Genomic DNA, 12,923 nt, shown 5'->3' with positions numbered 1-12,923 from the left:
CGGGACTTGTGGGAGGAAACCAGAGCGTCTGGAGGAAACCACGCAAACACAGGGAGAACGTGCAGACTCCGCACAGGCGGTGACCCAAGCCGGGAATCGAACCTGGGACCCTGGAGCTGTGAAGCAACAGTGCGAACCACTATGCTACCGTGCCGCCCAATTAGAGTAATTAACTTAATTAGAGTTAGTCATTCATAGTGTCAAAACATCACTTCCAACTGCATCGGCATGATATTTTCTGTCTGTCAAAGATTTGTCCGTGAAATCCCACTAAGTATCAATGAGGGTAAAGTTACACAAAGATTTGCACTGTATTCTTGCATGCATAAACTGGAGAAAGGTGACTCAAACCAATTCAACTTAGTTTACAGTTAGAAGGGTATGTTTAACCCCACAGTTTTTACGACAAATTTGAACCAATCTCCCAAAGGTGAAACAAATGGGTGACATACGTGAGGGCACATTGGCTTCCAGGTTTCTTTACACATTATTTAGACTGTTGGCCAAGCAAGCACAATGCAATATTAAACTGGTTGCCACAGCAAGATAAATCACTACATCATGGGCGGGATTCTCCCAACGGGAGTCTAAGTGCCGACGCCGGAATAAAAACCGGAGTGTTTTACTCCGGCGTCGGCCCCCCTTCCCAGACCCCTATTCTCCCCCCTCCGTGGGGCTAGCAGGGGCATCGCGCGATTTACGGGAGCGGGGCCTCGGCGTGGCGTCAGAGACCCGGCGCCGCATAAAAGACGCGGCGCCTTGGGTTCTGCACATCCGCAGTTGGGCCGACGCCAACTAGCGCATGCGCGGTAGCCGTCCTCCCACAGGCCAACCCGCACAAAAATGGCGCATGGACCCAGGCTTGCCGGCGGAAGAAAGGATGCCCGCCAACAGAGAGGCCGGCCCGCCGATCGGTGGGTCTCGATCGTGCACCAGGCCACTCCGGTGGGCCTCCCCGGGGTTGGAACCTCCCTCCCCACAGGCTGCTCCCGGCCCTTGAAGCCCCAGGTCCTGCCGGCCCGAGAGCAGGTTAGAACGGCGCCGGCGGGACTGTCATTCGATTCTCCGAGTGGCCCGGTGCGATTCGTGCGGCGCTGGTTTCGGTGGGGGGGGGGGGGGGGGGGGGGGGGGAGAATCGCGTGCGGGGGTCGAGGCGGCGTGGCATGATTCGCGCGGTGCCCCGGCAAATCTCCCATCAGGCAGGCGGGGGGGGGGATCCCGCCCCATGTACTTGTATTCAACATAGAACAAATATCGTTACTTTGAGCTCTTCTGCTTAAATGTTTATTTTGTGAACAGGCAAACATCAAGCTCTATGAGGTGCAAAATAGTATAGTAGACTTGCAATCCAGATGACACGAATACAAGTCACTAAATCTTCTTTAAAATCTGGAAACCATCAAAACTAAAGCTGTTGGATATTGTAAATAAAAAAACAACTGGTTCACTATTGTCCTTTAAGGAACGACCTTGTCCAGTTTGGCCTCTGACTCCCATCCAACACCACATGTTCAACTCTCAATTGCCCTCCAAGTTGGCCGAGCAAGTGAATAAATTATATCAAACAGTTGCAAAGAATTGCAGAGGTTCAAGAAGTGGTCCACCGCTACCTTCTCAATGGCAATAAATCCGGGCTGTGCCAACCATAGCCGCAGAGAGTATTAATTTTAAAAGGTCACCATATTTCACCAATTTTCCAATGAAACTGAGATTTAAAAAAATATACTTACTATTCTCTCCAGGGCAGGGCATGCCTGGTTTTTCAGGAATGCTGGGAAATACTGTGTAAATGAAAAAAGAACAAATTTTAAAAATAAGCATAAAGAAAACAATCCAACTGCAGCGGATTTTGTAAAATTAAAACTATTGTTCGCTTTCTCATTTAGTTTTGCCTGTGATTGGAAATTTGCCCTCATACTAATGGCAATTAAGTTTGTAATATTCTATGGATTGATTTTATAGCTGCAATCAATTCATGAACTTGCACTGTCCATTACACAAACCAGGTGAAACTGAAATGTATTATTTTATCGAATATCTGCATGCTGTCAGGTGTATATCATCAAAACCATTTGAGAACTGTTGGCAAATGCAATGTGATGGAGAAGCTACTCATTCATTTTAAAACCTTAAATAGATGAAGTATCTGTATAGTCATCTGATACAACTCAGAAAACAATGCATGTTTCCAAGTAAACAGTAAAACCAAACTAAAAATAGTGGACACACACTGCAAGTCAATCTGCATCTGTCGAAATCAGAAAATTAACATGGTGGCTACATAATGGAACTGAAAGAACAAGGTGGACAAATCTATCAATGTAGTCAGGAAGGATGCAGGAGGAAAACACAGACGTATTAGTATACCTTTCTATGTCTAAAGCTTTAACCCTGTGGATTCCACACTTCAAAAATTAATTGGTTTGTTATTTGTTACATGTTGGTTCACTTGGACTTCCGGTGGTGGCAAATAGGGGGAAGTCGCACGTTGGGTGGCTCCTGCTCAAGGCTTGTTTTTTTGAGTTTGATGCCCAATCCCAGGGGCAATCTTTTGATGGTTGAGTGTAGGAAGGTATAAGGAAGGAGAAAGATGTCGAAAAGTAAGAAGAAAGTGGCAAAATTTGAAGATACTGCGCCTACCCGAGGGGGTGGAGAGCCAGAGGCCGACGGAGTACTTTCCCAAGATGTTCTCTCGGTATGAACTGTACCGGGCTCATCGGTCGTTGAGGCCTAAACCGAAGGCGAATGAGCCGCCAAGAGCAGGCGAGGGGGTCTGGGCAGGGGCCCCCGCACTAGCAAGCTTAAGTTAGCTAGTGAATAGAGGTGTGGTGGGGGGAGGGGCTATGGACATTGGAGCCTGGTGAGTATGGGGAGAATGCGGGTGCATGTTGTGGGGCCAACTTCCGAGGGAGGCGGCGGCAAGGGAAATTGTGCAGGTGCGGGATAGGATGGGAAAATTGGTGGTGGCCCCGGACCTGATCAATAGGGTGTTTGAGGAGTTTTATGAGAATTTGTATAGATCGGAGCCAACGGGGGTGGACCGGGTGATGGGGGAATTCCTGGTTTGGGGGAGGAGGGTAGGGCCACATTGGAGGGGTTGGTAGGGGAACAGGAAATAAAGGAGGCAATTGGGAGGATGCAGTCAGGGAAGGTGCAGGGCCGGTTGGGTTCCCAGTGGAGTATAAGAAATTTAGGGAAAGGTTGGTGCCACCGATGGTGGGAATGTTCGAGGTGGTGATAGGGAAGGGGGTGCTGCCAGACATTGGGGCATGCCTCGAAAGCCTTGCTGCTGGAGAAGGATAAGGATCCAAAGAACAAAGAACAATACAGCACAGGAACAGGCCCTTTGACCCTCCAAGCCTGTGCCGATCACGTGTCCTATCTAGGCCAACCATCTGTATCCTTCTATACACCTCATGTGCCTATCCAGATAAATCTTAAAAGTCGCGAACATATCTGCCTTAACCACCTCACTTGGCAGTGCATTCCAGGCCACCACCACCCTCTGTGTAAAAAAGCTTTCCCCACACATCTCCACTGAACAGGCCGATATTGCTACTGAATGTGGATGCGAGGATATTGGCGAAGATACTGGCGGCTAGATTGGAGGTGTGCCTCCCGAAGGTGATGGGGGAGGACCAGACGGGGTTTGTGAAAGGGAGGCAGCTGTTCTCAAATATTATGAGGGTGTTAAATGCGGTTATGACACCGGCGGAGGGGAAGGAGACATAGGTGTTGGTTGCGCTGGTCGCAGAAAAGACATTTGATCGGTTAGAGCAGGGTTTTTGATTGCCGTGTTAGAGTGGTTTGGGATCCGGCTGAGGTTTTGGGGACTCAAGGCAAGTTACTCATTCCAGAAGCTGCAGCATTTATATAGCTGGTCCAGTTAATTTTCTGCTCAATGGTGACCTCCAGTCATTGTAGAGGGAGCCGAGGGCGAGTGTCCACACAAATAATATGAGTTTGGGGTATTTTGCTCTGCACGTTGCCCTGGAGCTCAGGAGTTGAAGCCCAATATATAGTAACCTGTCAAGGACTTCCCAGCCACATAATCGCCCCCTCACCAAATATTCCTCACCAAAGTCACATCATATTGATGAAGTTTCCAACAGCTATACAAGAAGGGAATCAGTCGAGGGAAATCTGGCAGGATCAAAAAGGTACATTTAGCCCATGGTACCCGAGGTGTTGGATGGAGTAGGCTATTCTATCTTGGATGGTATCAAGCTTCTAGAGTACTGGAGGAGTTGAATTCGTCTGGGATATGGTAAACTATTGTATCACATTCATCATGATGGGCAGGTTTTGGGGACTCAAGGCAAGTTACTCATTCCAGAAGCTGCAGCATTTATATAGCTGGTCCAGTTAATTTTCTGCTCAATGGTGACCTCCAGGATGATGATGGTGGGGGATTTGGTGACGGTAATGCTGTTGATTGTCCTGGGCAGTAGCTGGATCAGGTAGCAAATAAACATGTCTTTGTTTTCTTTCTTCCCTTTCTTCCCTCCTAGTCCCCATGTTAGCTGACGTTGTTCATGGTTTGCTCTCTTTTTAGGTGTTGATCCTCTCTCGTTGAAATCTGCCTCATCAAAGTCTGAACAAGAACAAAGAACAATACAGCACAGGAACAGGCCCTTCGGCCCTCCAAACCTGCGGCGATCACGTGTACTATCTAGACCAATCGCCTGTATCCTTCTATACACAGTCTGTTCATGTGCCTATCCAGATAAGTCTTAAAGGTCGCTAACGTATCTGCCTCAACCTCCTCACTTGGCAGTGTATTCCAGGCCACCACCACCCACTGTATAAAAAAACTTCCCCTGCACATCTCCACTGAACCTGTCCCCCCTCACTTTGAACGTGAGCCCCCTTGTAATTTTCAATTCCACCCTGGGAAAAAGCCTCCAACTGTTCACCCTATCTGTACCCCTAATAATTTTATAAATTTCTATCAGGTCGCCCCTCAGCCTCCGTCTCTCTCGGGAGAACAATCCCAGTTTATTCAATCTCTCCTCATAGCTAATATCCTCCATACAAGGCAACATCCTGGCAAACCTTTTCTCTACTCTCTCCAAAGCCTCCACGTCCTTCTGGTAGTGCGGTGACCAGAATTGGACACAGTATTCCAAATGTGGCCCAACCAACGTTCTATGTAACTGTAACATAATTTTTGAGCTTTTATACTCGATACCCTGTCCTATGAAGGCAAGCATGCCAAATGCTTTCTTTACCACAATTTCCACCTGTGCTGCCACTTTTAAAGATCTGTGGACATGCACTCCCAGATCTCTTGGTGTCTCTATGCTCCTGATGGTTCTGCCATTTATTTTATAGCTCCCACCTGAATTGGATCTGCCAAAATGCCTCACCTCGCATTTGTCCAGGTTAAATTCCATCTACCATTTCTCTGCCCAATTTTGCAGCCTATCTATATCCGGTTATATTCTCTGACAATCTTCATCACTATCCGCAACTCCTGCAATCTTAGTATCATCCACAAACTTGCTAATCAGACTCGCTACGTTTTCTTTTTTTTTTTAATTTTTAAAAATTCTCCTCCTTTTTCACATTTTCTCCCACATTTACACCCATCAACAATAAACAATAAGCAGCAAGGTATGTCAATCCCCATAATAACAACGATCCCATCCGCCCACCAACCCCCAAACCTCAACCCGCATGTTTACCCAAACAAATGACAAAAAGGAATCAGGGATTACCCATTGTCACCCTTAATCTACACAGCTCCCTCCCCCCGCCCACCCCCAACCCCCCCCCCCCCCCCCCACCAACGCCATCCAGCCTCTGAGAGAGTACCGTACATGATACCCCAGAGTTGTACACCCCCCCCCCCCACCCCAAGTCTCCAGCTCCTCCCATCCACTGCCTCTTGTAAAACTCCTCCTCCCAACCTCGGTTCCCTCACCCCAACTTTCCACCCCGGCTAGACCACTCGGACCTTGTTCTGCCAGGTTCCGATGGCCGCAGCCCCTCCCCCATCGCGGCAAAATACTCAGTCGGCTTCGGTCCTTCAACCCCTTCGGGCAGCCCCACAATCCTCAAATACTGTCATCTGGATCTGTTTTCCAGGACTTCCATTTTTCCTCGCAAATCCTTGTTAGTGTCCATCACCTTCCGCATCTCCTTCCCCATCGAGGCAAGTTGATCACCGTGCTGCAATAACGTCTCCTCCACTTCCTTCAGCGCCTCCCCATGCTCTCGCACCTCCGCCACTGCGCTCGCCACCGCCGTCATCACCGGGGAAACCGCCTCCTCCACCAGCGCACTCAAAACCTCCCTCATCTCCTTCCTCACCGTCTCCATGCATTTCGCAATCTGCGCCAACTGCTTTTCGAATTCCGCAGCCATCACCTTAGTTATTTCTTCAGCCGTAAGTAATGTGGCCTCCCCTGATGCTCCAGCCTCCATTTTCTTTGCTGACCCTGCGGTGACCTTTCCACTCCCCAACGGACTTCCAGCCGCTTTTTTCACGGCCGTTTTTTAACTGTTTTTTGACATCCTTCTTCTCTGTGCGCTGTCTCCCGACTTTTACTGCCGTCGCTGGCCCTAGGACCGTTACTCCCCGACAATGCCGTTCCCGAACGGGAGCCCTCCAACGCGCGGCTGCCTCCCGCCCGCCGTCACCGGACGTCGCCTCGCTACGTTTTCTTACAAGTCATTTATATATATTACAAAGAGTGGTCACGAACCGGCGGAGGACGGAGTATTTCCGGCTGTACCAAGGGACGAGGCAGGGGTGCCCCCTGACCCCTCTGCTGTTTGCATTAGCAATTGAACCTTTGGCCATGGCTTTAAGGGAGTCGGGGAAATGGAAGGGGGTAGTCCGAGGGGGAGAGGAACATCGAGTATCGCTGTACGCAGACGACTTGTTGCTGTATGTGGCGGATCCAGTAGAGGGGATGGTTGAGGTCATGCAGATCCTAAGGGAGTTTGGAGACTTCTCGGGCTATAAGCTCAATGTGGGAAAGAGTGAGCTCTTTGTGGTGCAGCCGGGGGATCAGGGACGAGGGATAGATGACCTACCGTTGAGGAGGGCGGAAAGGAGCTTTCGATACTTGGGGATTCAGGTAGCTAGATGCTGGGGGGCACTGCACAAACTTAATTTGGCGCGGCTGGTGGAACAGATGGAGGAGGACTTTAAAAGGTGGGACATGTTGCCACTCTCGCTGGCGGGCAGGGTACAGGCGATTAAAATGGTGGTTCTCCCGAGGTTTCTTTTTGTATTCCAATGCCTTCCAATTGTGATCACCAAGGCCTTCTTTAAGAGGGTAAGCAGGAGCATTATGGGATTTGTGTGGGCGAGCAAGACCCCGAGGGCAAGGAGGGGGTTCCTGGAGCGTAGCAGAGATAGAGGAGGGTTGGCGTTGCCGAATCTGGGTGGCTACTACTGGGCAGCCAACGTGGCGATGATCCGTGAGTGGGTGATGGAGGGAGAGGGGGCAGCGTGGAAGAGGTTGGAGATGGCGTCCTACAAAGGAACGAGCCTGGGGGCGCTGGTGACGGCACCGCTGCCGCTCTCGCCGACAAGGTACACCACGAGCCCGGTGGTGGCGGCAACGTTAAAGATCTGGGGGCAGTGGAGACGATATAAGGGAGCGATGGGAGCCTCGGTGTGGTCCCCGATCAGGGATAACCATCGGTTTGTCCCAGGAAGGATGGACGGGGGTTTCAGAGCTGGCATCGGGCAGGGATTAGAAGAATGGGGGACCTGTTCATCGACGGGACGTTTGTGAGCTTTGGACTACCTCCGGGAAATGCTTTCAGGTATATGCAACTGAGGGCGTTTGTAAGGCGGCAGGTGAGGGAATTCCCGCTGCTCCCGGCACAGGGGATTCAAGACAGGGTGATTTCGGGCGTATGGGTCGGGGAGGGCAAGGTGTCGGCGATATACCAGGAGATGAAAGAAGAGGGGGAGGCTTTGGTAGAGAAGCTAAAAGGTAAATGGGAAGAGAAGCTAGGGGAGGAGATTGAGGAGGGGCTGTGGGCTGATGCCCTAAGTAGGGTTAATTCCTCTTCCTCGTGTGCCAGGCTTAGCCTGATACAGTTTAAGGTAGTTCACAGAGCGCATATGACGGGGGCGAGGCTGAGTAGGTTCTTTGGGGTGGAGGACAGATGTGGGAGGTGCTCAGGAAGTCCGGCAAACCATGTCCATATGTTTTGGTCATGCCCGGCACTGGAGGGGAGTTGCGGGAACAGTATCTAAGGTGGTGAAAGTCCGGGTCAAGCCAAGCTGGGGGCTAGCACTATTTGGAGTAGTGGACGAGCTGGGAGTGCAGGAGGCGAAAGAAGCCGGCATTCTGGCCTTTGCGTCCCTAGTAGCCCGGCGTAGGATCTTGTTAATGGGGAAAGAGGCAAAGCCCCCCAGCGTGGAGGCCTGGATAAATGATATGGCAGGGTTTATCAAGTTGGAGAGGATAAAGTTTGCCTTGAGGGGGTCTGCGCAGGGGTTCTACAGGCGGTGGCAACCATTCCTAGACTATCTCGCGGAGCATTAGAGGAAGGTCGGACAGCAGCAGCAGCAACCCGGGGGGAGGGGGGGGGGAAGAGAAGGGGGGGGGACATCTTTCTTGGGGGCGGGGGGTGGGGGGGGGGGGGGTAGGAGGAGGGGGAGGGGGAAGGGGGGCCTTTCTGGGGGGGCATTTGAGCAAGAAAACACATGAATGATCCGGGAAACTGATATGTACGGGAGGAATCCAATGTACAAAGCTTTGTATCATATTGACTTGCCATGTTCATGTCTTGCTATGCGAGCTTTCTTTCGTTTGTGTTACGGGGGGGGGTTGTTTTGTATGGTTGAAAATTCTGTTAAAAATTCTTAATAAATATATATTTTAAAAAAAAATATATATATATATTACAAAGAGCGGAGATCCCAGTACGGATCCCTGCGGAACACCACTAGTTACAGACCTCCATTCAGAAAAACACCCTTCTACTGCTACCCTCTGTCTTCTATGGCCAAGCCAGTTCTGAATCCATCCAGCTAGTTCTCCCCTGACCTCATGTGATTTAATATTTTGCACCAGCCTGCCATTGGGCCCTTGTCAAATGCTTTACTAAAGTCCACAGCCTTCCCTCATCAATCATTTTTGTCACCTCCTCAAAAAACTCAATTAAATTAGTGAAACATAACCTCCCTCATACAAAACCATGCTGTCTGTCGCTAATAAGACCATTCACTTCCAAATGTGCATAGATCCTATCTCTGAAAATCTTTTCCAATAATTTCACAATCACTGCGTCAGGCTCACTGGCCGATAATTACCCAGGTTATCCTTGCAGCCCTTCTTAAATAACAGTACAACATCGGCTATCCTTCAATCATCTGGGATATCACCTGTGGCCAATGAGGACACAAAAATTTCTGTCAAGAGGCCAGCGATTTCATCTCATGTCTCCCTCAGTAATCTGGGACATATGCCATCTGGCCCTGGGGGTTTGTCCACCTTAATGCTTTTTAACCCACTTAACAGGTTAACCAATTTATCTCCCTCCAATAACTCTACACTGCTATACAGTTGGGTGGGATGACAGGATCCATTCTCATCTTTGTAATTGTAATCAAAATATCACACTCACTGCCTACTCCAATCCCTCCCAGAAAATGTTGACATCATCTGTGTTCAACAACATTAGAGCAACACGGTGGCACAGTGGTTAGCACTGCTGCCTCCCAGGGACCAGAGTTTAATTCCAGCCTTTGGTGACTGTGTGCAGTTTGCATATTCTCCCAGTATCTGCGTGTGTTTACTCCGGGTGCTCCGGTTTCCTCCCACTGTCCAAAGATCTGCAGGTTAGGTGGATTGACCATGATCAATGTTACGGGGAGAGCGTGGGGGAATGTGCCACGGTAGAGTGCTCTTTCGGAGATTGGTGCAGATGGTAGGCCAAATGGCCTCCTTCTGCACTGTAGAAATTCTATGGATTTGACATGAATTGTGCTCAAAAGCAATCATTTAGCTTTCATTTGACATCATTTCTGCTCAAAATCAATTTAGCTATCATTTGACATCATTTGCACTCAAAAAACTATAATTTAGTTATAATTTAGCATTGCAACTAGCAATCATCTGACATCGTAATCTATTGCCATCAAATCACAGCTCTCAGATTTTATCTTAAGCATTGACACCAAAAAGGTTTAGAGTTTATTCTCCAACTTCTGAATTTCAAAAGTCCTAGAACCAGTGTAGCCCATTCCCCCTGCTCCTCGGTGGAAAGGCCACGAGATTTGGAGGTGGGTTAGGAGAGGCAAGGAAAGCCATCAGGCACTGGGTTGCCAGGAGGATATGGGGTGGGGTGGTACAAGTAAGGGAACTGCCGGGGGATCACTGATAGGATTTTTGGTGGGAGGCACCAGGGACACTGGCATTCATGCAGATTGTTAAGTGTCCCTTAAGTTTTTTCCCCAGGACAGCAATTAATAAATTAATAAAGAACTGATGAGATCTGGTGGCACTCACAAGCATGTATGTGAGTTGTGGAAAGATTTGTGGACGAAATGAACAAAGTTACTAAATTCAGATACAATTTAAGTGATTAATCTCAATTGTTCAATGTAGTTTGATGATTGCACTTGGATATCTTTGAGCATCTTTTGCTTTTGATTGCATTTGATATCCCATTCAATCCCATAGAATCTCTCCAGTGCAGAAGGAGGCAATTCGGCCCATAAAGTCAGCACTTTATGGGCCGGAAATGAACCTGGGTCCCTGTGAGGGAGTAGTGCTAACCACTATGCCCGTGTCAAAGGTGGCAAGCCGCCACTGACTGCATGTAAAACTCATTCCAAATCAGAACATTTGATGTCAAATGATCGCTGATCATTTGAGTGCACTGGGCATATTTGAACAGAAAAACGTCAAACGATAGGGTTTGCTCCAGCACTGTTAAATCTGGTGTCCAAGGATCTATCGTTGGCCCCTCAAATTTCTCATCACTATACTTCCCCACAGCAACATCATTTAAAAGAGGTTTTGTTTTCACTTGGATATGGATGACACCCAGCTCCACCACTCTCAACACCCCCACTGTTGATCAATTACAGTATTTATCTGATATGAAGAACTGGATGAGCAGGAATTTCCTCCAATTGAATATTGGGATGTGTGAAGCGATCGTTTTCAATCCTCGCTACAAAATCCATTTCCTAGCTACTCACTACACGCCTCTCGCCAGCAACTATGAAACTAAAGCAGACTGCTCTAACACAGTATGTAGATTGTCCGACCAGAGGGGAGGCCATATTGGATTTGGTACTTGGTAATGAACCAGGGCAAGTGATAGATTTGGTAGTGGGGGAGCATTTTGGAGATAGTGACCACAATTCTGTGACTTTCACTTTAGTAATGGAGAGGGATAGGTGCGTGAAACAGGGCAAGGTTTACAATTGGGGGAAGGGTAAATACGATGTTGTCAGACAAGAATTGAAGTGCATAAATTGGGAACATATGCTGTCAGGGAAGGACACAAGTGAAATGTGGAACTCGTTCAAAGAACAGGTACTACGTGTCCTTGATATGTATGGCCCTATCAGGCAGGGAAGAGATGGTCGAGTGAGGGAACCATGGTTGACAAGAGAGGTTGAATGTCTTGTTAAGAGGAAGAAGGAGACTTATGTAAGGCTGAGGAAACAAGGTTCAGACAGGGCACTGGAGGGATACAAGATAGCCAGGAGGGAACTGAAGAAAGGGATTAGGAGAGCTAAGAGAGGGCATGAAGGATCAAGGAAAACCCCAAGGCCTTTTACACATAAGTGAGAAATATGAGAATGACTAGAGCGAGGGTAGGTCCGATCAAGGACAGTAGTGGAAGATTGTGTATTGAGTCTAAAGAGATAGGAGAGGTCTTGAACGAGTACTTTTCTTCAGTATTTACAAATGAGAGGGGCCATATTGTTGGAGAGGACAGTGTGAAACAGACTGGTAAGCTCGAGGAAATACTTGTTAGGAAGGTAGATGTGCTGGGCATTTTGAAAAACTTGAGGATAGACAAGTCTCCCGGGCCTGACTGGATCTATCCAAGGATTCTATGGGAAGCAAGAGATGAAATTGCAGAGCCGTTGGCAATGATCTTTTCATCCTCACTGTCAACAGGTGTGGTACCAGGGGATTGGAGAGTGGCGAATGTCGTGCTCCTGTTCAAAAAAGGGAAAAGGGATAACCCTGGGAATTACAGGCCAGTTAGTCTTACTTCGGTAGGGCAGCACAGTAGCACAAGTGGATAGTACTGTGGCTTCACAGTGCCAGGCTCCCAGGTTCGATTCCCTGCTGGGTCACTGTCTATGCGGAGTCTGCACGTTCTCCCCGTGTCTGCGTGGGTTTCCTCCGGGTGCTCCGGTTTCCTCCCACAGTCCAAAGACGTGCAGGTTAGGTGGATTGGCCATGCTAAATTGCCCTTAATGTCCAAAAAGGTTAGGAGGGGTTATTGGGTTACGGGGATAGGGTGGAAGTGAGGGCGTAAGTGGGTCGGTGCAGACTCGATGGGCTGAATGGCCTCCTTCTGCACTGTATGTTCTATGTTCCAGGCAAAGTAATGGAAAGGGTACTGAGGGATAGGATTTCAGAGCACCTGGAAAGACACTGCTTGATTAGGGATAGCCAGCGTGGATTTGTGAGGGGTGGGTCTTGCCTTACGAGTCTTATTGAATTCTTTGAGGAGGTGACCAAGCATGTGGATGAAGGTAAAGCAGTGGCTGTGGTGTACATGGATTTTAGTAAGGCATTTGATAAGGTTTCCCATGGTAGGCTTCTGCAGAAAGTAAGGAGGCATGGGATAGTGGGAAATTTGGCCAGTTGGATAACGAACTGGCTAACCGATAGAAGTCAGAGAGTGGTGGTGGATGGCAAATATTCAGCCTGGATCCCAGTTACCAGTGGCGTACCGCAGGGATCAGTTCTGGG

The 12,923-nt window shown here is 48.8% G+C and overlaps 1 protein-coding gene across 2 annotated transcripts in view; it reads right to left on the bottom strand.

Moving 5' to 3' along the window:
* The window catches only part of prkcz (protein kinase C, zeta), a 741,785-nt gene that overhangs the window by 623,112 nt on the left and 105,750 nt on the right, over positions 1-12,923 (bottom strand). For both annotated transcript variants that reach the window (XM_072478046.1, XM_072478045.1), the window contains exon 4: positions 1,731-1,781. In XM_072478046.1, the coding sequence (XP_072334147.1) occupies positions 1,731-1,781 (51 nt within the window). The remainder of the gene's footprint in view (positions 1-1,730; positions 1,782-12,923) is intronic.

This window comes from Scyliorhinus torazame, chromosome 16 (assembly GCF_047496885.1).
Source record: "Scyliorhinus torazame isolate Kashiwa2021f chromosome 16, sScyTor2.1, whole genome shotgun sequence".
Lineage (NCBI taxonomy): Eukaryota > Metazoa > Chordata > Chondrichthyes > Carcharhiniformes > Scyliorhinidae > Scyliorhinus > Scyliorhinus torazame.
Note: the sequence above shows the minus strand (reverse complement) of the source record. Positions and strands in the feature narration are given on the sequence as shown.